Consider the following 27,026-nt stretch of genomic DNA (forward strand, 5'->3'; position numbering starts at 1 on the left):
AACCTTCAAGTCAACCCTGATCTAAGACACATGCACGCATATACACAATTACAGTACATAACCGTGTAATACACATTCAATTTGAAGATGTGTACATATGCTTGACATGTAAATTTCTTTGCATGTACACACACACACACACACACACACACACACACAAATATACCGCCTCAAATCCAAAATACTTTATACTTTATTATTTCACTTTTCATTTAATATATGTATATGTATTTATGTATGACATGTTATAATAGCAAGAAAGTCAGTCATCACACATACACACTCAGCCATGACACACAAACACACACATAATAAACAGAATAAAGGGGGAAAAGTTAATCTGTATGTGTACACACACACATACCCACACACATACAAGATGCACCCACGCTCAAACAGCGATCTATAGCTGTGACATGCACACACACTCACATGCACTGAAAAGCAGCATTAAATATGCCATTCAGGGCTGCTGCAGTGCGTCGGTAGCTAGGAGAATCAATCTTCTCTTCATTTGGATGAGATTATGTTTTTAATATCTCTGGTTTTACACATAATTCCTCCCTGATAATTTTATCATGCTCTCCAAGTAGGAGAAATAAAAAGAAGAAAAAGTGCAGAGAAATGTACAAATGAAGAAGATGTTACACAAGTGCACACATACACACTCACACAGCTTGTGTGCATTCAGGAACACAAGAAATGCTGGGGATTAATGCCTTTTGGAAGCAATCAATATCATCACCAGCCCAATGTTGTCACAGTTATAATGGCAAACACTGAGGAATTCCCATTTAATGCATTTATCCTTCTTCTATTCTGTATTAAAGGTGGGGTATGCGATTCATGTGATCGTGGAATTTGTCACAGTATTGGATTTCTCCAGAATTGCATACCCCACCTTTTAATACTGAAAGCAGCACTTCCTTAGACATTACTTTGTTTAACCCTTACATGCAGGATTTAGCTATATAAATTAAATGCCATCCTGCTCTCAGAAATAACTTTTTAACCCTATCATACTGTTCGGGTCAAATTTGACCCATTTTGACATTTAAAGCAGTAAAAACACCCTCAATGTCATTCTTTTAGCCTGACATTTGATGACTTTTCCTAAAGTGACCAAAAATGCGCAAAAATGAAAATATTTAAAAATGTTAAACTTTTGTACAGGTGCTACAAAGTTTTGTACATTGAGGCTGGTCCTGGTCAAATTTGACCCATATCTATTGAAATGGATTGGGCGTGGGGGGGCTGATCTCTGTTGAGATCGAATCTCAACAGAGAAAGAGAGCTGCCATTTCAGTGACGGAGATTATGGCAGCAAGACTTCAAAGAGCTCATAGATCTGGTCTTCCAAGATGAGACTAGTTTGTAATTAGCAGTGATTGTTTTGTTTTGTTTGTTGGTTAAATGTTAGTTAATGATGAATTAATCGTTCATAGTTATAATTTGATAGTAGTTATGAGGATTTTTTTTTATGATATAACAGTGAGGACACTGATGGTTGTAATGGTTATAAATCATTAAATAATAAACCCCACAGTCCCAGAATGTTCTTGCCATTTTCAGTTTCAAAAAAATATATTTAAATCATTATAGCTGTCATATTTTAATGTCTTAGGTAACATAGGACATGATATTGTTTGATGGTAGATGTTTTTTCCTCATAAACGAGTGGTGTAAAACCTAAAAAAAATATAATAATAATAATAATAATAATAATAATAATAAAACTTCATTTATAGAGCACTTATCAAAACAAAGTCCAAAGTGCTTCACAACAAGAGAAATAAAATATCACAATGAATGACGAAATATAAAGAAATAAAATACATAAAATACACAAAAGCAATAAAGTAAACAGCCAGTTTAGGTAAAATCAGGATATGCTTTCAGATAAAAATGTGTTTTGAGACGAGACTTAAACGAAGCAACTGACTCAGACAACCTAATTTCTTCGGGCAGGTTGTTCCAGAGCCTTGGGGCCCTGATAGCAAAAGCTCTAGCAACATATACTCTCCCTGCTCTCTGAAACATTAATTAAAGCTTAATCACCCATTTATTTAATGGCAGATATGCTATTTATACATTCTAAATAGATCTGTGGCTCAAAATTTGGTATAGACACTTGTTATGAGGGGATTCTTGGACTATACTGTTAAGGTATGGTATCAACACAGAAAAATAAGAAAAATATGGGTGATTCTGTTTTATGAGAGTACTTTATAGCATTGTATACTTAAAGCTGGAGTGCAGAACTTTTGTCTCCCCCTTCTGGCAGTGAGAGTAATTACACAAACACTGTTGACGCATGCTTATGATGTATGTCTATAGTGAGCTCGCCCCAGGCTCGTGTTCAGGAGTTGTTAGAAAAATATAAAGACATTTCCACAGTCCCAAGACAATAATCCATTATTTAGGTAGAGTAAATGTAATAGCTACAGACCCTACTCCAAATATTTTACCAACCTGTCCAAGAGCAGTAACGTGACATCTGTGTCTGCCCTCAGTCCCTTCTCTTCTCTCAGCGCTCTCCAACAAGGGAAAGCTAAAGCTACACCAATGCTTATCCGTCTTTGTCCTCGCGGTCGATCGCTTTCCTTTTTTTGAGTGCAATCCCTCCTCTGAACACTGAATTTCTTTTTTTTATCTGTATCATCAGAACCTTTTCTTGGACTCTTCTTAGGTTTTACTCCTAGTTGCTGTAGCCTTCTCCGTCGCTACGGTAGTTCCAGAGCCATGCAGAGAGAGAGTTGCATCAACTCCATTCAATTTCAATTCAAGTGGCTTTGTTGGCGGGACTGCATACAATACTTTGTTGGCAAAGCATATTAACACAAACTCTACAATCATAATAAACAAAATAAACAATGCTTAATAACAATCATCTCTCCAATGAACCTTTTTTTTGCAGCAGCATTCGCAGAGCTCTCTACATGACTCTGAGTTGCTCCCCGTTTCCGCTCCGGCAAATCAAATCAAATCAATGCGCCAGCATTGTGTGAACTCTTTTGGCAAGGGCTTGAATGTAATGGACGTTCATTTATATGTAAACGTCCTGCACTCTGGCTTTAAATTAACCAGAACCTCTACATTACACCATGGTTACTGTTGAGGGAAAATATTTAAACAGTATATCCATGTCCTCCAAAAACTCCCACCTCAGTGGCGCTGAACCAAAAGGAATACCTGAATAAAGACTTGAAGTGTTCAAACTGCTGTATATTGACAGCATATAAAACATAGACTTTGAAATCAAATTTAATGTTATGCTATTCTAAGATGCTTTCCTAGCATAGCTCCACATTTCTGTGAATAGAATGATCTACCATTTTTTTCCCCTTAATATCGGTAAGCATGGAATGTATAGCAGTGCAGTATCACTTCCCAGCATATTTAAGAGCTAGAGAGTTAGTATCTGTGTGTTTATGTTCCCTGTTGCCACCAGTAACTGTATTGTTGTCCATGCCTACAGCATTCCCCTGGTGGGACAGCCTATCTTTGTGAAGGCCAAGTGGTTGTGAATTTTGGCATCTACGGAGCCACTCAGAGCAGATATACCTCTCAGATCGATATTTCATGTCTTTCTCCTGGGATGATTTTACAGGAAAAATAATGAATTTAATACTCTCTTCTGGCCATTAACATGCAGGTCCACCCCACTCCTCTCTCTGTTAAGCTCTTCTACACTACATGTACAGATGAGCGATGTTGTGTTCAGCAAGAAATTAGGTTGATAAACAGCTTGATTGTGGATATAAGAATGAGGATTTGTAATTCTGTTGTAGGTACTGTAAAAGCACATTTGAGAAAGCACATTCCAGTTCATTTTGCAAAAACAAACTCATCATTTACTGTGTTAGCAGCAGGAGAGTTGTGAGTATCGCTGTCTGGAGTTGCTGTGCTGGCTTTGGGAAACCGTCTCGTCCTCTCTGGCTGTTAGCTTCGCAGCAGCAACTGTAGGGACAGTTTGCTAGCCCACAGTCTAGCTAAGCTAACCCACAACCTAGCTAACGTTAGTTATATTATTGCAGTGTTGTTGTTCAATCTATATTTGGCATGGTATTGGATTTCTCCAGAATCGCATACCCCACCTTTAATCTTTCTGGCCACATACTTGGTTTCCCATGGCATCATTGCCCATTATAAGGCAATAAGGGCAGGTGTCAATGAAGACCTTTCCATCTTGTGATGTTTATGGAGTAATGAACTTGGGTAATGTTGGACACTTTTTGATCACTGGAGAAATGAAAAATGGCTGTAACTGCATACATCGCTATGGTCAAGTCCAAACATTTCAGGCTGACAGTTTAATGTTTTCAGTCTTATCAACATTTCACAGCATAGCACACTGTGGCTGACAGCTAATGTCCACTGCTGGCACTTAACAAGCACTATTTTCTGCTCAATGCATATTCAGTATAGAAGTGAACTGAATTAAAACTGGTTGACTCTTCAACCTCCACATGCTTTTACTCCATGTGGTGTAAAATATCCTGTAAGACAGCAGGTAAATTGATCTATATTTTTAGAATGGACATTAAAATTTCAATTATACATTAAATTACTGTTCATACTGTTCTGTATAACCACAAACAACTCTGTGTGGTTAAGTACTGGCAACTGAATTTTAGTTAGTGTCAAGTTCCAAGGTGAACTGGTGTGAGATGTTAGAGAATTATCCTGCGAGATATTTCTATTTGAGAAAATAGGAGGGAATTCATCTGGCCAAACATATTGTTATGGTATGAGGCCCTCTACTGTTCCAACTGTCTTTTTTTAGGGACCTGATATGTGCCAAGAAAATAATACCCACACCACCTGCTAATACCGGTGGCAAGACAGCAAGATGGACCCATAAATTGTACATACGTACGAGCCACCTGTTAGATGACAGTGACAATACAATAATAAATGGGGCTACGGTGTCCTCCATATTGCGTTTTCACCAGTTGTCAATCAATCCCGTTTTGCTCTGCCGATTTGCTTTGTCTCAACTTTTACCCCCTTGTAATGGGCACAGTCGCATTAGATCAGTTCTCCTCTGCTACGGTCAGAACCCTGTCAGAGTTCGCCTGATTGGCTGAGCAGCTCCTGAGCTGGCCAATCGCAATGTTAAATGTAGCTGAACCCTTTGCCAGATGGGGTCCTCTACTGTTACATCATGAACTGTTGAACCCAATCAGCACGTGGGCTGGTGAAGTGTGAACAAATGGGGTCACACTGTAATGTGTCAGGGGATACATATTGTGGATCACTCAGGGGGGGAATTCAGGTTTAATACACCTGTGGGGTGATAACCAGGGCATCGACTACAGGGAAATGTGTGAACTCGTCTCTTGCATGATCGCCCGAGGCTCTCATGTAACTATAATGTTCTTGACAGACATAGACAAGCTGAAATTTGCACTTATGTACACCTCTGCTGATTACAGGGCCACAGGCTATCAGAAAGTGTCCTTCTTAGGTTATTTTCTGATAGCATTAATGTGATAAAAAGCAGCAGCACACTCATGCATGTTATGGCTGAATGTCTAAAAATGAGTTGAGTAAGTAAATACTTAATAATAATAATAATACAGAGATTTCATTGCTTGCACCATATGGGTAATGTTTTGAGTTAAAAATACGATAGGTTCAGTTGTATCTATAGTCTGAGTAAAGATAAACTGCACCTTTTAAGGCTCTTGTAGTAATTGTACAGCATACTTGCAGGATAATGCACAAGTGTTGCGTTAAGGACATTTTACAGTTTGTGTTTTGACAATACATTCAAAATGTGTGGTAGCAGCGTATGCTGGAATGCACCACATATTATTAATTTACTTCTAGAATAAGATTTACTGTCCCTTACTGTCATTTGCTATATCGTGTATATATCCGAATTATTTAATTAAATAATTTTATACTTTATTAAGAATCTAAATACAGTATAGAGTGATGGGAGAACAGAACACAGATGTTCCTTGAAAAAATGTATTGAGTACAGCTACGTTTCAACATTACGTCACCTTCGGGTAATTTTTCATGATTGGTTTTGCCTTTTTGCCAATGCACCTCATATAATAAAGGGATATGCATACGCTACTTTGTGATTGTCATTCTATACCGAAAATCATTTCTAATTGTACAGGTCAGGTAGCACTGACAACCTAAGGCTGATGTATATCTAAAAAGAAGTGCTGCTCAGACAGTCTGAGAGTTGTTAGAAGCACCTTTCGACAGCTGAATAGGGGTTAACTTTCTGAAACAATTTAAAAATACAGCAGTTGCTTAGGTGTAAAAATATAATCACAAGTCCAAGCGCTCCACAAATTTTGTCGAACCACATTCCCTTTTAATGCCACTATCTCTGTTCCTGTCTGTGCTGGAGTGGCGGTCTGCTTCTAAAAAAAAGACAGAATCAAAATCGGGATCAAGTTGTGAACACCCACATCCCATATCGGTGCTAATAGAAAGACTCTCCTTACAGTGTAGGATGGAGAGTGACAGATGTATTGTCTTCATTTATTAATTTTTTTAAAGATGATACAGCTTTAAGATGGGGACGCTCTCCGTGATCGGGTTACAAAGACTGTGAATGTGTTGTTGTCATTGAAGGCATTCAGGGTTTTTAAAGAAACATCTCGTCACTGCAGCCACTGAGGACTGCGGCTGCTATTACTGAGCGTGCCAAGGTTAGGTGCTTAAGCCCTTAGCTCAGTGGATTCTACTGCCAACCTTGTGTTGTTATTGCAGAGGGGGCGAAGATGAGAGAGACAGGGGATTAAACTGAACTCCCACGCAGCAATATTACTCTATTAATCGGCTGTCTTTGTCTATCAAGGTTATAACAAGAGGCTGCTTGGTGCATGTCTGTGAGAGAACAGGTGCATTCATGTGTAGGATCCCAGGGCCGTCCGCTTGAGGGTTTCTCATCTTTCTTTTTCCAGTGTTAGCGTTTTCTTCACTCTCATTTCAGGATTGTTTTGTTTTTTAAAATATGGTTCTTCTACCTCTCTTTGCCTTTTTTTTCTTTCTCTTTCATTTTTCTCTTTTTTGTCCCCATCTTTGTTTCCTTCCAAACATTTCTGTCTTTTGTAATTTCTTGACGTTTCGCTCCTTTTTCTCTTTCCTTTATCCTATGCTGTCTCAGTCACTTCCCACATGTGCTCTCTTTCTGTGTCCTTTATTTATTTTCTATTTAATTTCATTTTATCTCTGTCCTCACCACCCTCCTTATTTTGTAAGGAGTGTTTGTTTCTCTGGGTTATGTGACCTTGCTTTCATCCATCCTCCCACAGAGCTCCACAGATTTATTAATAGTTTAGTTAGTCTGCTATTATTTTCTGTCCAATAAAGTGGCATCTCTTTAAGAGTTTAAACTTGTTTTTAACTTGGACTAGAGCTGGTGGTTGAGAAACACTTGGCACTCTTTCAGTGTTAAACACAAGATGTAATCTGAAAATATTAACTGGCCTTAAAAGAATATGTCAAGTTGGCAGGTGGAGATGTAGTTTTGGGAAGGAAACAACATGGACTGTACAGTTCAAGTGTACAGCTCATACTAATTCCTTTTTAAAGTTATGCTTGGAATAATTAAGTTTTCCTCTTTTTTTAAGTCACATGAAATTATCTGCACCAGAGAGAAAACATTGTTTTTAAAGTTCAATGTTTAAAAGCTAAAAAGGTATAAAATATAAATGTCTTTTAACTTGACAATGTATTAACTTTAAATCACTTAAGTGATTGTATCATCCGACGTATGTATCATCAGACCAATGTTGAAATGAGAAAGTCTAAGCAGCAAGCAGGAAGTAGAGTAAATCCCCTCTCTGCATTCAAAGGTGACACTCTCTCTGTCTTTACCCTGCCTTCCGTCATTCACTGGCTGTACCTTCTCTCAATCAGTCTATCGGCAGTCACCTCCTGGCCTCTACATCAAACCATACAGTAGCAGTGCTCTTACCTCTCTGAATATGTCCTACTGTAAAATCCATACTGCACACCAACCTTGCATTCACCTTGCCCAAGTTTTGTTTTCTATCCACTGTTGTTGTTCATTTGTTTGCCAGCATATTTTAATCCTTGTATTGATTGATATTGTATTGTTGAGTGATGCAGAGCCTGTCCTGCATGTGCGGTATTGTCTATGTGCATGTGTAGAGTTTAAACCTTCATGTCTTTGTATAACTTCCACATTTGTGCATTGTTTGTCCTTGGGTGGTTTTCAATGTTACCTGGAATGAAGATGGGAGTCGAAAAAAACAAGAACTTGTAGCTTTGAAATTGTGTGCACTCTTCCTCATCTTCCTTTCTCTTCTGTTTTATCTGTTTATCTCTTTACTTATTCTATCTTTAGCACAAATTGTTTAAATTTAAAGAGAATACTTTTTTTCGTGTTCATAATGTTTTGTAACTTTGCTGAAGGCACGAAACTGAAACGAAATAGCTAACTTTTTTTGGGCTACAAAATAGTTATTTTTTTAAATTTGATGTATGTCCACATGGCTGTATTTCACTGTAAATGTTTAATAAATGTTACCTGTGCTTCAGGATGTTCAAGGATGTAAAGCTTTTTGGCAGTGACACCTCCAAATGAGTAGAACTATTTTGTTCCAAAATGAAATATTCACATTTGGGCAAATAAAAAACACACTTTACTGTTAAAATGACAGCAAAAAAAGTCTTTTCAAGTCTGAGTTCCCATAATTTTTCAAGAAATGAGTGTTTCATTTGAAATGATTATTTCTCCCATTGAAATTTCATTTTTGAACAAAACTCTTCATATCAGTTCCTGAAAATATACCTTGTAGCATGTTGCTGATGTTTTCATCCCCCCCGCATGATGTTTATAAGCTGTGTGTATGCTTTTTTGCATATGGATGAAATGTTCAGAGTGTCTTCATCTTGGGATCAAGTGTGTCCAGTGTGTCTTTGTTTGTGGCTAACCTATTGTGTGTGTATATAAGGGAGTGTGGTTTTTATGGCTACCAAGGATGGCTACCAAATTCTCTGTGTTTCTGTGTATGAGTGTGTATTTATGTGTGTATGCATGAGTGCTTGATTGTTTTTGCGTGTTTAACCATGAGTGTGTTTGGCTGTGTGCATGCACCTGTGTGGTACTTTGTATGTGACTGTCTATTTGTATGTGGTTGCCTACCGATGTGACTATGTGCATACCTGTGTGTGTCGGTGTGTGTACGTGTGTGTAGGTGCATCCACCCAGGACTCAGATGCAATGGAGCCAGAGAAGCAGGTGGACAGCACAGTGAAAATGGCTGGAGTGATCGCAGGAATCCTCATGTTCATCATCATCCTCCTCGGCGTTGTCCTCACCTTCAAACGCAGGTAGGTAATAAACCCAACATCAGAACTTAGTGGCAGCTTAAAGGTGCTATGTGTAGCATTTTAACAATAATAAATCATCAACACATCCATTTTGTATCTTCAGTGTAATTCCCTTAACCCATAGGCAAAACAGTCAGTAGCCTCTATCAGACTTTGCACTGCATTTTGAGCCACTGGGCCAAATTAGTTTGGCCATGTTTGTTGTTGAGTTGCTTTGTGGTACAAAACAGGAAGAGGGTTGTTCCTTCACAGGGAACTCAACTGAAACTTCCATAGTTTCTGGTGGAAGGAGATGGTGAACGGAGCCAACAACTGATTTTAAAAATCAGTTAAAAGATGCCAGCACGAAGAGTACAATTGGCATTAAGATAGAGGCTACCAATCATCTTTATGACCATTGTTTCATTTTGTGACAGTAAGAACTTCGACAACTGTATGTGTTGATGAATAAAATACTACATTTAGCAACTTTAAACCATTTAACTGAATAGATTGATAGACAGACAGATCGATGGATAGACCTCATAACGTCCATTTAAAGTGTCCTCATAGTTGATATGCAGGTAGAAATTAATATGTATGGACAGATAGACATACTGATAGGTAGGGGCAGATGCTCAATTATTTTAATTAATTTTATGTACAAGGGAGAAGGTTAATGTCTTGAGGTGAAGGAGATTTCAGTGAAATGTTTAATAAGGAGGATTGAATCAGAATTTTAAACGTTTTCTGTGTGGTTTCATTGTCAGTCAACAAAATTCCTTCTTAGAGATTAGCATTTATAAAACATTGCAAGTTACACACTGTTATGATTGTGAAGGCCACAAACTTCTATTCATTTCTTAAGGCAATATAAAATGTCAGAATTATGTATTAAATCTGGAGATGTACTTAATCCTCCCTAACCCTTAAAGGCAAAATAAATAATAATGATAGAGATGCCCAGCGTTTACATATATATAAAACCCAGATGAATTGCATTACTTTTTTTCAGTTAGCAGACATACACAGCTTTCTGTGTCTTTGCTAACATGCACACTGGCTTGCCACCATCACCTGCCTTTCTTTCCTTTACTTTCTCTAATTCTCTACATCGCTACATCCATTCTCCCATCCCTCTCTACCCAACTTGCATAATGCTTGTACATTTTGTTTTGTTAGGACTCACATTTGTTTGATTTTTTATTTTTTATTTTTTGTCATTTGTTATCTTTTTGTCAGTTTCTTACTTCACTTGAAACCCTTACAAAAGTTTGCTGAGAAATCTAAATAATTAAAGGAAAGGAAAATACTTTGGTGCGACTAGTGCAAATAGAAAATCACCACAACCTAACAACCACACTGTAGCACTTTTTGTGACGTTTGTAATTGAAGCATATATGCACTACAAAACTAAGACTAGAGCCACAGGGAGGTGAAATGGAAGGCATAAGGATTACTTGATCTGATTGCCCAAGGTGTTAAATCTCGAGACTATTTTACAAACAACCATCAAAATTAGTAATGGTGTGGACTATGAAAATATTGATGGTGGTTTGATCCTCTAGAAACCAGTAGTGTCATTATTTTGAAAGGAATTTATGCTGACTTTTGCTACTTGTTATTGTTTAGAAGAGATTTATTGTAAGAGTAGTGTGAGAAATTATTTGTTTCTTTAGATTGCCTGAACATGTTTTAAAGTGTCTCTCATAACTGGTAAGGTCATTTTAGTCATTTTACAGTTGTATACTGTACTTCCGACCACTCAAAGCGCTTTACACTACATGTCACAATCACCCCATTCACACACATTCATACAATGATGGTAGAGGCCATGCAAGGTGCCAGCTGTTCAACAGAACAAAACTAATCATTCACACACACTAATACACCGGGAGCAATTTGGGGTTCAGTACCTTGCCCAAGGACACTTTGACATGCAGGCTGGGGGAAGCCAGGTAAAGCGCAGATCATCTGATTAGTGGGTGACCCGCTCTACCTCTAAGCCACATCTCATGCTATTATTATTACTGCAGCCATCAGATCCTTCCAGCACAGCAGTCGCATGTCTGTCAAGCTGCAATTTTCACACTGACTTTCCTCCAGAATGACTTTTGAATTGCTCCGCTTAGGCTACGTTGACCAAACACGTTGAGACAGAGAGTCTTGCCGTTACTTAAATATTTTACGTATAAAAAAACACAACATGGATCTATAGATGTGTAGTTGAACAACCTGAATAGATAAAACTGGCTCATAAGCTGGTAACAATAAACAACTGTTCAGTTCCTATTTTCAATACTTGGGAGACATTTTCCTCTCTTTACAAATGGCATTTGTTTTCTTTCATGGGTCACTGTATGGAAGTTGTCATGGTCAGCACATAGTACACTTTGAATGGCCAACAAGGCCAACATTTTTTAGACTTTGTATTCTGACCTTTTTAGATACGTTTTAGGTACCTAAAAAAATTATTGTTATGTGGTTATAGCCTACAGTACAAACCAGCAGGGTCAGGAAAACACACAGTAAATCATATCCATATCCATGCCCACATGTTACAAGGAAACAGGGCTTTGTATTTGGACAAAGAGAAGAGGCAAGACACCGTGTGCATTCAGGCAACATCACATTGAACATGTGTGCAGCAAGGAAATGGTGAATCTTCCAAGATACATCTATTCTATATCTTTCTGTCATGCCACATAGGGTAATATGGTAAAGTGATACAACATACCCACCCACCCACACAGAGGCTATGCATATGACACCACTGTTATATGTTATAAAACCACATACTAGCTGTGAAGTTAAGGCCAAGTGTATTGTTTTTGTTTTCACCACAAACACATACCACACTTGGGCCTAGTCATACAAAAAAAGGGGGACATAAAACTCACAGACAGTAATACAGCGAGGGAAACTGGCTGATACTTTATTGCTAGTCTGAATACAACATTACATCCATTTCAAGTGAGCAAAAGAGGCTGGGGAGTCAGAGAGGGCAGAGGGTCAGTTAGCAATGGTAATCAGAGGCTAACAGAGAATATCCCAAACACCAAGAGGATAAAAATATGTCAGGAGGAAAATGCCAGGAGTAACAAGAAAGGTATAGGTAGAGACTTCAGAAGAGGGTGCATGTAGGGGATACAGGGGAGAAGCAGAACGGGGAGGCAAAAGGGAAAGAGGGGAGAAAGGAAGAAAATGTACAAGGTTTGAAAAATGAAAACAAAACTGGTTAACCTGGGGGTCAAATAGATATGCTAATCAGATGCTAACTAGGCTAACATGGCATAATATACATAAAAAGGCCAATTAGAGAGCAAACATCTCCATAGCCGGTATAGGACAAAGAGCAATGATGCAGAAGAAGACAAAGAAAAGAAGGAAGCAGTTGAGATGCTGCTCAGATGTTTTCATGAACTCAAGCTAACGCAGGCCATCAGTCAGGGTTAAAGATCCCATACAGGTCAAATGGAGTCATGGAGCACATGTGAAATTAAGACAGAGAGGAAGAAAAGCCAAGCAGAAATGGAGATGATCATGGCATGAGGATGAGGATAGAAAGAGGAAATTACAATGCAATTGAAACTGCAGGAAGTTGCAGAGAAGAAATAGAAGTGAGAGAAAGTATCCAATCTAGAGAAGAGAGAGGGTAAGAATGAAGGAACTTGCAGACGATGGAGGAAAGAAAAATCGCAGTAGTACCAATACTGAAAAAGGTACGAATACAATGATACTAAGAGATAGTGAAGTGTCTTGGAGACAGAAGAGAGCAGACAAATAGATTCGGACAGTGGAAGGTTACCATATCATAGACCGTTTCCTGGGGTCCTCTATATTTCATTCCACACACTTAAGCCAGTCGTCAGGGTGGCAGAAAAAGTGTTTTTTAAATCGAAAGTGTTTTACATGCCTTTCAGAGCCCATAAATTATTCTGTGACAAAACTTCGTCGGGAGTGAGCATGCACAACTGTCTAATTAATCTTTCAGAACTCTGTTACACATGTTCCAAATGGACTTTATTTTTCAAGGAAAGCCAGGCAATGTTGCTGATAATGTAATGTAAAAGTGAATAACACTGGACATGGCTGAAGTCTTAATGGGGATTCGATGTTTCTACAACCAGGTGGCCCCGAGGGCTCAAACAACCAGCACCGGAAGATACACTTTTCATAAAAAGGTTGAGAGGAGAATGGATGAATAATTAATGCTCCTGAAGCTCCCTAAACACTGGCTAGTATTTTTGTGTGATGCCAGTGAAGAAGCCCTCGACTAAGTAATTGAGAAAAGGTGACGTCTTTGGAACTGAAAATTGATGGAAAAATATGTTATTTAAACTTGTTTCACCCCTATTTCCTTTCATCCAAGCTCTTTAGAAATCTGACCCTGCAGCCTTGTTTTGTGATTTTATTTTATTTGCTTTCATACTGCTTTCATGATCAGGTCAACCTTAAAAAAAGAGACTCAACCTTGATGGGCCTATTTGGTTCGGTAGCTTAAATAAAAACAAGTGAAGCACACAAAGATGTGAAAAAGTGTTTGCCCCCTTCCTCAGTTCTTATTTTTTTGCATGTTTGTCACACTTAAATGTTTCAGATCATCAAACAAATTTAAATATTAGTCAAAGATAACACAAGTAAACACAAAATGCAGTTTTTAAATGAAGGTTGTTATTATTAAGGGAAAACAAAATCCAAACCTACATGGCCCTGTGTGAAATAGTGATTGCCCCCTAAACCTAATAACTGGTTGGGCCACCCTAAGCAGCAACAACTGCAATCAAGTGTTTGCGATGACTTGCAATGAGTCTTTTACAGCGCTGTGGAGGATTTTTGGCCCACTCGTCTTTGCAGAACTGTTGTAATTCAGCCACATTGGAGGGTGTTCGAGCATGAACTGCCTTTTTAAGGTCATGCCACAGCATTTCAATAGGATTCAGGTCAGGACTTTGACTAGGCCACTCCAAAGTCTTCATTTTGTTCTTCTTCCGCCATTCAGAGACCCCACAACAACATCCAAAGAACTGCAGACCTCACTTGCCTCAATTAAGGTCAGTGTTCATGACTCCACCATAAGAAAGAGACTGGGCAGTTCATGCTCGAAAACCTTCCAATGTGGCTTTAGTGTGAAAAACATGCAAAAAAAAATAAGAAATCAGGAAGAGGCCAAACACTTTTTCACACCACTGTATATAGGCAAACAAGCAAATAAACAAAAGTTATGGATATCACCTCTGGCTATATGAAGCACATCTAAACATAGAATGTAATGCTTCTACTACTGGGCATGACTCATGGCAAATCTGCCTGTTCACATTATCTGGTGTATTCTGCCCTTAAAGATAGATTTGTGTGAAAATGTCTGAATTATTAGTTCACATCCAAAACCTCATCCAAAGGGCTTCTATGTATTTGAAAGGTCCTGACAATTGACATTTGTCTCAATAGCTTGCTTAAACTTATGCTGAAGTAAAAGAATATATGTAATAGTGAAAGAGAAAAATGCTGATTTTACTTTATATTGGATTTAATGTACATGTGATCTGCTGGCAGGGAGAGAAATGTTTTCATCAAATGGCCACTTTCAACCAAATAGTTTTATGAAGTCCAGGAAGTACAGTAAATGCAGGAACCAAATCAGGAACTCACTCACTTGCCCACTTAATGTCTCGCGTACGCACACTTTATCTAACTCTTCACTCTCAAGTCAGTAATTCTACGAAACATTGTTTAAATGAAAATTAACAGTACAAGAAATTCTTCTTCATAGTTCCTATATTGACACTAGTGACATATAGTGTTTATAGAGTCTGATCAAGTCCTGTCTACTTGTGTTTGGCCAGTCAGCAACATTCAACACTGGCTTAAGGGCCAGGAGTTCCTGGGTCAACAAACTGCATAACCCTCTAAGCAGAAACTGTTATAGGACCAGGTATTACAGCCCAGTAACTAAATTTAGACTGATTACAATAAAGAGTTGAAGGAAAGGTACAGAACAGGAAATAATGAACAGGAATGGAGCAGCATTTTAGTCAAGGAAGACTATCTTTCAGCCCATCAGTTAAATTATGACTGTTCAAAGATTCTTAGAAAGAAATGACTAAAAGCTGCATCAGGTTAGTGATATTGGCTGTGAAAATAATTCCACACTTGATCAGCACGTGCTAGATAGAAAAAAGGTGAACTGATTGGTGAGTTGTAAGGCAGTGGCACAGAAACCCCGCCCCTCTGACATGTGAAGAATCATGATGTCACATAGAGATACACTGTAGATGTAGACTGAGGTGTTATCTCAATAGCAAAAGGCCTGCCAGAGGCTACTGATGCTGGTAGACAGAGTATTAGTCCCCACCTGATCTGTCTACACACTCACACACAAACACACACACAAAGACATGAAGATGTGCCGGCTTTGCACACCAGGTAGGCAATTTTGGTCGGAGGTCATGGGAAAACTGTCCGAGATCTTCAAGCTCAGCATCCTCCTCTCCCCCTCCATCTCTCTTTTAGGCGATCTCTTTCCTCTCATAAATTTATGACTAATGTCAGAAAATATTTGAGTTTTTTACTTGTAAGTTGTGATTTTGTTGAAGTTTCTCCTCTGATTATTACCCTTCTCCTCTGGCTTTGAATTTTTTTTTAAACCTACAATGGCCCTAATACGTCGTTGTGCCTTTACATCTGAATCATATTACAAATAAAAGAAGAGCCCATAAGACATAATAGAGAGCATATGACAAGAACACTGTAACGTTACTTAAGAATTCCCTCTGTCAACAATGCACTGCCAACAAGCCTCCCTGGCTTTGTTGGCCGCCACGTTGTTAGATATGGCTGTTAACGTTTCTTTAAACTCTTCATATCCTGTCAGTATCAGTGTGCATTCTTCTGGGGTAAAATACAGAGCATGAGCAATTATTAAAAAAACTCTGCCTGCATTACCGAACACACCCCTTTTATGTGAACGCGCACAAACTCCAATTAAGTTAACATCGACTCAATTAACCAACATCTTTTTCACCATCGTAGTACCATTTAACACCAATCTAGGCAGTCAGAGTTTGTCAGCCCTGACTTCTGTTGATAACCCAGAGTTAAATCTGAGTATGTTAAACTCCCTTCGTAGAGGCCTCTGGTCTCCTTTCCTGCAGTTCATCCAGAGCAAATAACCCACAATAAGTCATTCTCAATTGTGAAAAAATGGGACGGGAACTAGAAAGAAGCTACTCTTTGTTACATAAGCCCTGCCCTCAGGAAGGAATCTACCTGAGTATCTGTTAAGATGCATTTGCATCTAAAAGCTACAAACCACACATTTGAATACAGCGAGGTGAAGATTCTAAGTAGAGAGAAGAGTTGGTTTGAACGGGGTGTCAAGGAAGCCATTTTTGTGAAAAAAGAGAACCCCTCTTTGAACAGAAGTGGTGGTCTGAGATTCAATCTGCCCAAAGTCTATCAGAGTGTATTAGCACCATGGTCACGCCAATCACATGCTAATCAGGTACTTAACAGTGATGAGGTAGTTGCAGCCAGAAAACAATAGGCCTGATTACTGATTACTGGGCCATCTTGGAAACAATTAGGTCAGTTTCAGGTGAAACTAGCTAATTAACAGATACTCAGGTAGATTCCTTCCTGAGGGCAGGGCTTATGTAACACAGAGTAGCTTAAATTTCTAGTTCCCGTGCCATTTTTTCACAATTGAAAATGACTTCCGGATGGGAGCCGAAACATCTTGATTCTGAAAACAGTGTCCAGATGACTACGACTGAAACCTTTTCTACGATAGAACACTCCTGGACGAATGAGGGACTACACCGTCCTAACCCACAATATGCTCGCTCAACACCTTTTTTTAATTAAATTAAATTAAATTTAGTTTTGTTTGTTTTTGTCTCGTTTGCTTATTTATATCTTAATGTCTTTGTGCTTCTGTTGATGTTTTGTAAATACATTTGTCTTGTAAATACCTCTGTTATTCATCTGTGGTAAAGGATAATAATTAAAAAAAAGAAAGACATAAAGATGTATACACACATGCCAAGTCAAAGTCACAGTCAATGATGTGACTGGAGACACACACATACACATTGGAGTAAATGTACATGCAAACACACATAGATGAATGTGCGCACACACCTAAACACACATGCATACACAAACAGAGGCAAATCTGAAGCACAGAATATGTGATATTTTAATAGTGGTGACTAACATTTTTTTGGTGTATTTAGTTAGTGTGTGTGTGAGAGAGAGACTGTAGAATGTGTTTCCCTGTATATGTCTGTCTGCGTTGTGTATACATATATAGCTCTCTGCCGAGCAGTGATTGTTTTTCACTTGTGCAGCTGGATGTAAAATACGAGTGTCATCAAAGTCAGTTTCATATCACCATCTCTATGTGTGTGTGTTTGTGTGTGCTGACTGCCTTATACTCCTTCTTAGGCATTTGAAGCCAATATTGACAGGGGTAGAGCCGTGGATTGTTACACACATGGACACAAACACAGATTGAGAAAGAGGGAGAACTCCAGATGGGTCTGTGGACAGAAATGGTTGCAAACACAGACACACTGCTCTTGGCCAAGACTCGGACCAAAATATTTCTTTCATATCTCTGACTCTTCGGTGTCCTTGATAGTAACCCTTCCTTTAAAATTCAGACTAATTTACAACATTTCTGAATGCTTATACATGAATACACCTTATTTTTTCCAGCATTACCAGAGACTAAATATCTTACCACAAAATCTGAGTCTTTGTCTGCTAAGAAGAGAAGGCCACCTCAGATCAAGATGACATAGTGAGTAGTTTTGCCAGAGATGATTCCCCTTGTAACCATATGAGAACAAGGATAAAAAGTTTCTTATAGCATTTTCACCAAATGGTCCTTAACAGTAAAACTGTGCTGTTAAAGTACAGAGAAGGATGCACATGAATGTGTGGGCAAATACAGATGCACAAGGCTTAGGTTTGTATATCACAATTGTTGGTGCGTGTTGCCAAATTGAAACTGAGATCTGAACAGTTTGTCGTTATACCTTAACAAAATTACACTAGGGACCGGATTTTGTTATTCTAGAGGAGATGCAGTAACATCTTATAGAAATCCAGTTTAGATTAGAGAAACCTGGTTATCTGTGTATGTGCGTACACAAGTGTACGCACATACACAGCGTCATGCTTTTGCATGAATATTGTACAATAATATGAGCAAATTGTACATCCATTGCTTTTCTGCTGATCCATTCCAGCTTACCAATCACTCTCCTCCTTTGCTAGCTCTTAACATCTTAGCAACAATAATAAGCAAACATCCTATAGTTACATCTGCTATTTTTTGCAATTGTAAGTTTGTGTCTCCCACTGAATAGGGAGAAAAACTAAATGTGTCACTTTGCTAAAAAGAAAACAGTTTAAAAAGGATTTAATTGTAAAGCTCCTCACAGCTGGAGATGCTCAACATACTACTATTAACTTTGGCAGAATGAATTCATTGGTTTTCTAGCTGAACTCTACTGGCTGCAACAAAAAAAGAAACTGGAGAGAGTTTGACACAGTAGAATTTCACTGTCATCAGTAATGACAGGATGTCTTCAAATTCAAAGGTGAAATGCATTTTTTCTGCTCAATATGGCTTCATGTCCACTCCAAGCTTCTCTTTACAGCGTTGTAGACTGATACAACAGAATGTTTTCTTTGTAAAGTGTTCATGGGGCCCTCTTTGAGAAACTGTTAATGTCACTCATGAAACTCTGGGATTTCTACCTGTTATAGTCCCCATGTTTGAAACTTGTCACCTTGATAAATCCTTCTATTTTGATACATCACTTAACAACACTCTTGCTGAAAAACTACTGAAATCCCACACACTGGCACTCTGTGGTGATTTATGCTGCAAGAGAAAGTCTGCTTTTCAACCCATATGGGGCAGGTCTGATCTCTTCATGGCTGCCTAAACAGATAAAAGTCAAATTAAATCTGTTTCCCCCTCTTTAGCCTATCACAGCTCATTCCTGTTCACAGTTCTCCAGACATAGACACACATTTGTGTGTACTGCTATTTGCAACAGTTCAAAATTCATGTTAAAGGATTACCAAAAAAGGATTGTGAAAATCACAGCCATGCAAAACACAGAGAATGGGAGTACAAATGTTTCAACATTGAGTTCATTGTCAGTATCAGACAGCCATGACACTGATTCTGTGCCAGAAAATAGTAAAAGTAAGGCTCTTTTTTTCCAACATGATTTCAGGCTGAGAACGAAATGCTGTAGCAGTTTTACCATATCTACAGAAAACAACAGAAATGATGGAAAAGAGAGTTACAGCCTTTCAGAGTCAGGTCTGCATTTTGCTTCGGAATGCTCAGTGTCAACCAAAAAATAACAAAAATATGAGGGGATGGAGAGAAGAAAAATTACTGATGAAACAGATGTCTCAGATTTCTTACCACAACCTCTCCAACTCGAGTCTCACACCCTTTAATGTCTCTCTCTATCTTCCTGTCTCCTGTCTTTGGCTCCACCCCTTCCTGTCCTGTACCTGCCTTGCCCTTGCTCCGATAGAGAGATTCACACATGGAGAACTCTGAGCGTGGGGTATTGTATGTTTACTTCTAGACATCAACGCATCCACTCCGTTCCTCACTGTGACCCTCACCTTGCCTCTTCTGGCTTTCAGTAGTTTTCCAAATGCATCTTATGACTAAGGCTACACCTGGAAAATGGATGTGGTATTTCCAGTATTAATGTGATTGAAAAGTTAAATTTCAGAGAAATATTTTTCCACATTTCAAAATGATTCATTAGCTACAATACACAAAAGACCCAAGCATTAAAAATGTTACAGTTTAGTCAACTAACAACGAAAATGACTTTATTTTAATTTTATTTTTTTTATTACCCTTTTGTTCAAATTTTGGCTACCTTTCACATTGAAGTGAGAAGTACTCTTTAAAGAACAGATATCTAATTTGGAATAAAATTCAATTTTAGCTTACCTTTTAACAGTAATAATGTGCTGACAGACAGCGTGCACATAGACGTGGCAATTGCTGTGGTTACAAATCTCAATTGTTGAAGAGAGCCACAGAATGTGCTGTCCTAAGCAACTCTCAAATATGTTTTGGGAGCTACACATCCTTTTTCTGTAAGAGTGTGAAACATGAAACAGATAATACTTTAATCTCTGTGGCACACATGTAATTTTCTCCTGGCTGTTTCAGCACAGAGAAACCGCATTGAGTTTGTGCTTCTCTTGCTGCCATTTAACAGCCAGATCCGTGTCACTAAGTGGTTGAAATTTAGGTTTTTCTATTCCTTTGAGAATCTAATGCAAGCCATTGTAGTCCTCATCTTTGCACTTGTCTTGCATCTTCTCTGTATTAGCATCATTAGCTTATATTCTTCTGTGTTTTCCATGATGGCTGAAAATTTATTTTAGGGAATAAGTGCGGTAATGTTTGAGCAATAATATTCAGGTGTAAATAGGACTTTTGAGATCATTATTACTTAACAGTGAGACAAGTTAACTAAAGTAAGATGCTTTTGGTATACCTTCCCTGGTATATTTGATCATTTATTTCAAGTCATCTGTGCATTTACATCATTATTGCACGTCATCTGTGGTCACTTATTTATTTCTTTATTTTGTTTTATAAAACGTGCACGTTTAAACCAAATATCATGACTCCATCATCTCTGAAGACTTTCATTGCATCATACTTTACCTCCCATTGCCTCTGTATGGTGAGAGATGTTGTGATTGTCGGTTCCCAGTCATTTGCTTTTGATGCATTGTCAATAATTATGTTGTTTGCAAAAAATGTCTACACTTGCAGTCAATTTCCCATTGAAAATGGAAAGAAAAGTCAGACAGACAAACGAAAAGATAAGGTTCTCCAGATTCTGATGCTTTCTATGGTGGGAGCAGGTTGGCATAATTGATTACATCTCACCATAAAGCAAACAATCACGCAGAATTTTCAGAAGCAAAAATCGAGCCAGCCAGCCGCCCCCAATATTAGAAAAGGATAAATAATTAGTGCAACTTTGTAGAGCATAAATTATGTGTTTGGCTTCAACAAATATAACAGAGGTGGGAGATTAAGAGGGAGATATGTGGTAATATATTGTGGAATGAAATGTGACGCTTCACAAATATCTCCACCCACACTGTTCTGGGCTCAAAGACAATCCACTCTGTGCCTGTCATGGTAGCTATCGCCTTGGAGTAATATTTCTCTAATAAAAACCCACCCTGCATTTAAAGCTGTAAATTGCCGTATACTTCAACCCTTATCTCTGTGAAATCCTAACTTACATTTGATTTGTAAGTTAGACAACATGACTTGAACTTTTTGAAATGTTACAGAAAAATCATTTAAATGTTGCATTTGGTAATTCTGTTGACAATTGTAAGGTATTTTTGTTCACTCTACTGAAATATGTCTATTTACCAGAGGGCAATGGAGGTGTGATAGTGATATGGATAGACAAGTGGTTTGATGTGAATATCAAACAAACACACCACACTGTCTGAAAATTCAAATAAAAAGGAATATATTTCCCCATCTCAAAATAAATTTAAGATGAAAGCTAGAGTCAGGCAGTTGTTTGACATTGAACTAGCCCAATGTATTTAAGGTTGTGGAGGTCATGGTGGATGGGCTTACATTAACCGTTGTTCAATTCCCACTTTCAGTCTTTTATTGAGTTTAATGTTGATGGTCTAAAACCTCACCTTAACTTCAAGCGAGGAGGTTTTAGTTTCTGAAGCCCTGCTTTAACCTTAAGTCTAGCTTTAACCAAAATTGTTGCAGTTACCAAACCTTGACCCCCAAATAGTTTTACAAGTACAGGTTTTTGCTCTCACTATTTTCAAATATTCCAACTGCAAAATACAGTTAGTGGGATATAAAAGGGGAAAAAACAAGGTTTAGGGGATTGTTGTTGCTGTACACAAAAGAGAGGCACCATAATTAGATTTTCAGAATGTGACAGTTGATTCATTAGGAAATTATGGGAATGTCGTGACCCAAAATCTTCATAAGATCTAAAATTACCCTCCCATCCACTCAACCCAGTCTAAAAAGTAAAGAAATAAATGATGAACCTCCACACTGAGACAGCAAAAGGACACATCCTCTTTCCAGACAATACACCGCACCTTCAGGGGCTTAGTCTATGACAAGAGAATTGAGGCGATTAGTAGCTGATGTCAGCCCAGGGAATGGACTCCACTGCACATGGCAGGCTCTTATAAGGCCAAGTGGTGTGTGTGTGTGTGTGTGTGTTTGCAGTGTACTTTCAGTCTCCAAATTGGGGGATATACTGTACATAGACACATACACACAAATTAAAGAGTCCTGAGGGCTTCCAGATGCTAAACGTGTACTTATTCACAGATAATTTGGCAGTGTTAACACAGACACGCACTCACTCATGCACACATGCATGCACACACACACACACACACACACACACACATACATAAACACACACAGAGCTGGACTTGACCCCCATTCTGCAGATGTGACACATGGTTGAATAATGGACTCTGCTGCTTGCTGAGTTAAATGCTTGATGGTCCACTTACGGCACTATTATAATGGATGATGCACAAACTCTTGTTTACTGTATGAGCACACATGTAAACTGGTACATGGAACACGAAAGCTTCAAAAAACAATCTGTTATTGACAACCTGGGTCTTATTTTCATGGTTCCCCTTCATTCCTGTTGGTTATGATAACATTTTATTATCCAATTTAATTGCTGAGAACTGGGGATGCACTGCTAGACATAGCTTTGCAGACTATTATAGCAAGCAACGCTAGCTGTCAGACTGTCAGACAGATTGTAAACAAATCCACAGCCAAATTATTTGAAGGTAAAAATGAAGGTGAAAACACCTTTATCCTTTTACTGCTTTGTAAAACTGCTTGTGTTTTACAACTATGGTAATGAGGGAGTAGCTCTTTAAAATCTTTGGCAATAACTGACATTTTCCTGAACATAGTTTAGATGCTATAAACTATGGATTTGTGGATTTGTTTATAGCCTGTCTGATCAGTCTGACCAGTGATGTTGCTTGCCCCAAAGGACAAAGCAATAGGAATGATGACCAAAACTACAAAAAATGATAAAATCTATAAATCAGGTCAGTCGCTATTCAGAAAATCACTTTCACTACAGTGTTACTAACCTGATTATGGAGATTTAATAAGACTTTAATAGATAAGAAATCCTGCTTCCACAGATAATACATTTTTGACATTCTCTTCAGCTAGTGTTTGTGTGTGTTAACATACACACATTTATGTTCTACCCATCATGTCTATTGAATTGGCTGTAATGAGGTGCTAATAAGCCACATTGACAGCATGCATGTGTAACATGTGTCATTAAAGGGCCTTATGTTCATGTTTGTGTACATATGTGACTGTATATACATGCCAGCCTGTGGGTGTATGTCAGTGTGTAGATGACAGATTGTAGGCCTGCATGCATGTGTATATGAGAGAGAAAGTGTGTTCCAGCAGTAGGTGAGATATTTTTCATACAACTCAGCCTTTAGGGAAAGGAAAACTATTCCTTCATGACACACTATTCATATATATAGGTATGGGTGGTGGCCAATACAACCGCAGAAACCATGATAAGTTATACATCACATCCATGTTGAAGTGTTTGTTGTGTGTGTATGTGTATTTTTTCAGCTGATAGTATTCATATAAGCTCATGACAAACTATAGCCATCATATCAGTGTGAAAATGGTTGTGTGTGTTTGCAGCAGAAACCATTCATACAAAGCCCCAAAACCTAAGCCCCAGTCATCATATCAGAGTAGAAGCGTGTGTGTGTGTGTGTGTGAGAGCAGGTGTGAGTTTATATGTAAAGTAGACACCATCCACACAGAGCTAGAAAAACACTGCAGCCGTTATACAAATATGGTGGTATGCAGTTTTTTTTTTCTTTATGAATCTGTTTGCATGAGGCATAAACCCATAAAAAACAACCATTAACTTAGAATGTATAATGGTTGCTGTGGACATGAGTCACATCTGACATTCAGCCATGTTAGACTGCATTAATTGACATGCGAGGTGTCTGGTAGCTGCACATTATGGACATTTGGGGTGCATTTGATCTTAGTTAAGTGGTATACGACAATACTTAAAAAGTTGCATTGTATTGAGACTGTTATTAAATGTCAAATATTGTATATTGGATCGATATATCAGGAACATTTTTTAATCTAATCTTTTTCATAGTTTAATGTGTTTAAATATGAATGGATGTTGTGCTGTGCATTTCCAAAAGCTTTTAAAGGCCCCACAAAATGCTATTAATCTTTTTTAAAATGATCCTGGTTCCTATTGAAACAGGACGATTGAGCAGGACATTACACACTTCGAGCAGGGGCACACAGAAAGTGGCAAAGCCACCATGAACTGTTGACACCTCCCAGGTCACAGTTCAATTATTTGAACTTTACCCTGCGCACTACCTGCCTAGCTCTCACAGCTGGCTATCCCATCGTGCTCCTCGTAATGGATTCACTGCTTCTCATGTAAAACGAATGGGAGCTGTTCGCTCTGCCCATCTTGATGCTTTCTGTGTGTTTCTACCCTAAGGGATTTACTGTTAAAGGTGGGGTACGCGATTCTAATCCAATACAAGTCTTTTTGTCAAATACAGCGAATATATCCTCATTGTACACTAGCTGTCCATTCACTGTGTGTGCTGAAAACAAATCAGGTGTTTGCACACAGCCCTGGCTCAGTAAATGGGGAATAAACAAAGTGGCTCAGACCGAGCCACACAACACTACTCCAGCCATTCCAGCCGTGATTTGTGTGTCAGGTAATGTTAAATGACTTGCCCACGGACATTCAGTTTACTTTCTAGTTTGCCAAGACATGCTGTTGTTGTGATGTTAGCTATAGTAGCAGGAGAGTTGTGAGTATCGCTGTCTGGAGCTGCTGTGCTGGCTCTGGGAAACCGTCTCGTCCTCTCTGGCTGTTAGCTTCGCAGCAGCAACTGTAGCGACAGTTTGTTAGCCCACAACCTAGCTAACGTTAGTTACATACTTGCTGTGTCGTTGTTCGCTCTACATCATGGTATTAGTCATGGTTTTGGATTTCTCCAGAATTGCATACACCATCTTTAAGTTTAGACCTAATGGGTATCAGTTAGACAGGCAGTTTGATTAGATAAAACAGTTCAAATGCCCCTTTCATGGAGTCTTTAGATGACTGAAACGATTTTTTTAGTGTGCATATTTCCCATGTAATATTTTACAAAGTCTTGGGTTCACTTGAGGCAACATTGTGACAGTGGGTATCTTAGATTGGAAGATCACCAAGATCTACCTGCTACATGCAAAACTGAAGAGCCAATATTTGTTAATAGGTTTATGCCATTGGAGCTGAAGTAATTTGTACTCATCTCCTTCATTAATTGCACTTGGGAGCAGTGTAGTGTTTAAAGATAAACCAGGAGAGGTGCTCATTTTAGACACCTGCATCTGCACCAAGCATCATAGGTACAATACAGCAGATGGGTTCCACTATTGGTTAGGTTGATATTTCAATACTGTGCATCCCGGTCTGAATTGAATTTGTTGGTGCCTGGTTCTGATGAAATATCTCCCAACACATACACTGTAAAAATGTCATGAAACTACTTTTTTTGTTTCTCAGCCTGTCTTACGCCAAGTGCCCCTAACTGGAAAGTGCACAGTAACTGAGAGTCCAGATATGAACATTGAAGTCATTTACACTAAGTGCCTGCAGGACAAATGAGTCACTGCCACTCTTCATTTACCACACTCTAATATCATTTTGTCAGCTTCATGCAACAGATAGTAACCTATTTTCTGATGTGCATCACTTTATTGTGCTATTACAGAGCTGCTACAGTATGAAATCCATTCTTTGTAAAAGTGCTAAAAATATCCACAGCCTTCAATGGCTAACAATCAATCAATCAATCAATCAATCAATCAATAAATCACTTTTTACCTTTAGCAGAACCCAATTGTAAGTGTCTCAAAATGCCAGCACATAGACATACACATAAATACACACACGTTAAATAAAACCCATAAATACAAACACATTATCATCATAATCCTGTGACAAATACATCACCACTCTCTCTCTCTCTCTCTCTCTCTCTCTCTCTCTCTCTGTCTCACTCTGTCTCTCTCACACACACACACACACACACACACACAGCGCTGTGCACAACCTGGTGGAGTGTTTTTCATACGCCGTATTAATATTTATGACCAGTTTTAACGGCTGTGGCTTTTACAGTCGGGCTCTCAGCGCTCTGCACTTTATTAATATCATAAGGACAATGTCAGCAGAGCCCTAAAAGAGGGTTATGGGTATGACAGAATGTGGGTGCCTGTGTGTGTGGGTAGGTAGGTTTTTGAAAAAAGTTTGTTGTGAATGGTGTGTGCGTCGTGTATGTTTGTGTGTGTGTGTGTGTGTGTGTACACCTGTGTTAAGTAGTGTGTCCTCAGGAGATGTGTATGATGTGTGTGTGTATGTTTAAAGGCTATTGAAATGAAACAGCAGTGTGTGTGACAGTACGCCTGTGTCAGCTTTCTTTTTCCTTCAGCTTTCTTCCTTTCACTCCTCTTGGTTTTCACCTTTTTTTTCTCTTTCTATAGATAGATACATAGATGGATAGAT

At 38.5% G+C, this 27,026-nt stretch overlaps 1 protein-coding gene across 14 annotated transcripts in view; it reads left to right on the forward strand.

Annotated features, from left to right (window-relative positions):
• ptprt (protein tyrosine phosphatase receptor type T) overlaps positions 1-27,026 on the forward strand; it is a 341,042-nt gene that overhangs the window by 213,332 nt on the left and 100,684 nt on the right. For 7 of the 14 annotated variants that reach the window (XM_044221198.1, XM_044221225.1, XM_044221272.1 and 4 more), the window contains 2 exons: positions 9,198-9,333; positions 19,884-19,916. In XM_044221198.1, coding sequence (XP_044077133.1) covers positions 9,198-9,333; positions 19,884-19,916 — 169 coding nt within the window. The remainder of the gene's footprint in view (positions 1-9,197; positions 9,334-19,883; positions 19,917-27,026) is intronic. The other 7 variants (XM_044221207.1, XM_044221216.1, XM_044221238.1 and 4 more) reach the window with 1 other exon arrangement.

This window comes from Siniperca chuatsi, linkage group LG2 (assembly GCF_020085105.1).
Source record: "Siniperca chuatsi isolate FFG_IHB_CAS linkage group LG2, ASM2008510v1, whole genome shotgun sequence".
In the NCBI taxonomy this organism is placed as follows: Eukaryota; Metazoa; Chordata; class Actinopteri; order Centrarchiformes; family Sinipercidae; genus Siniperca; species Siniperca chuatsi.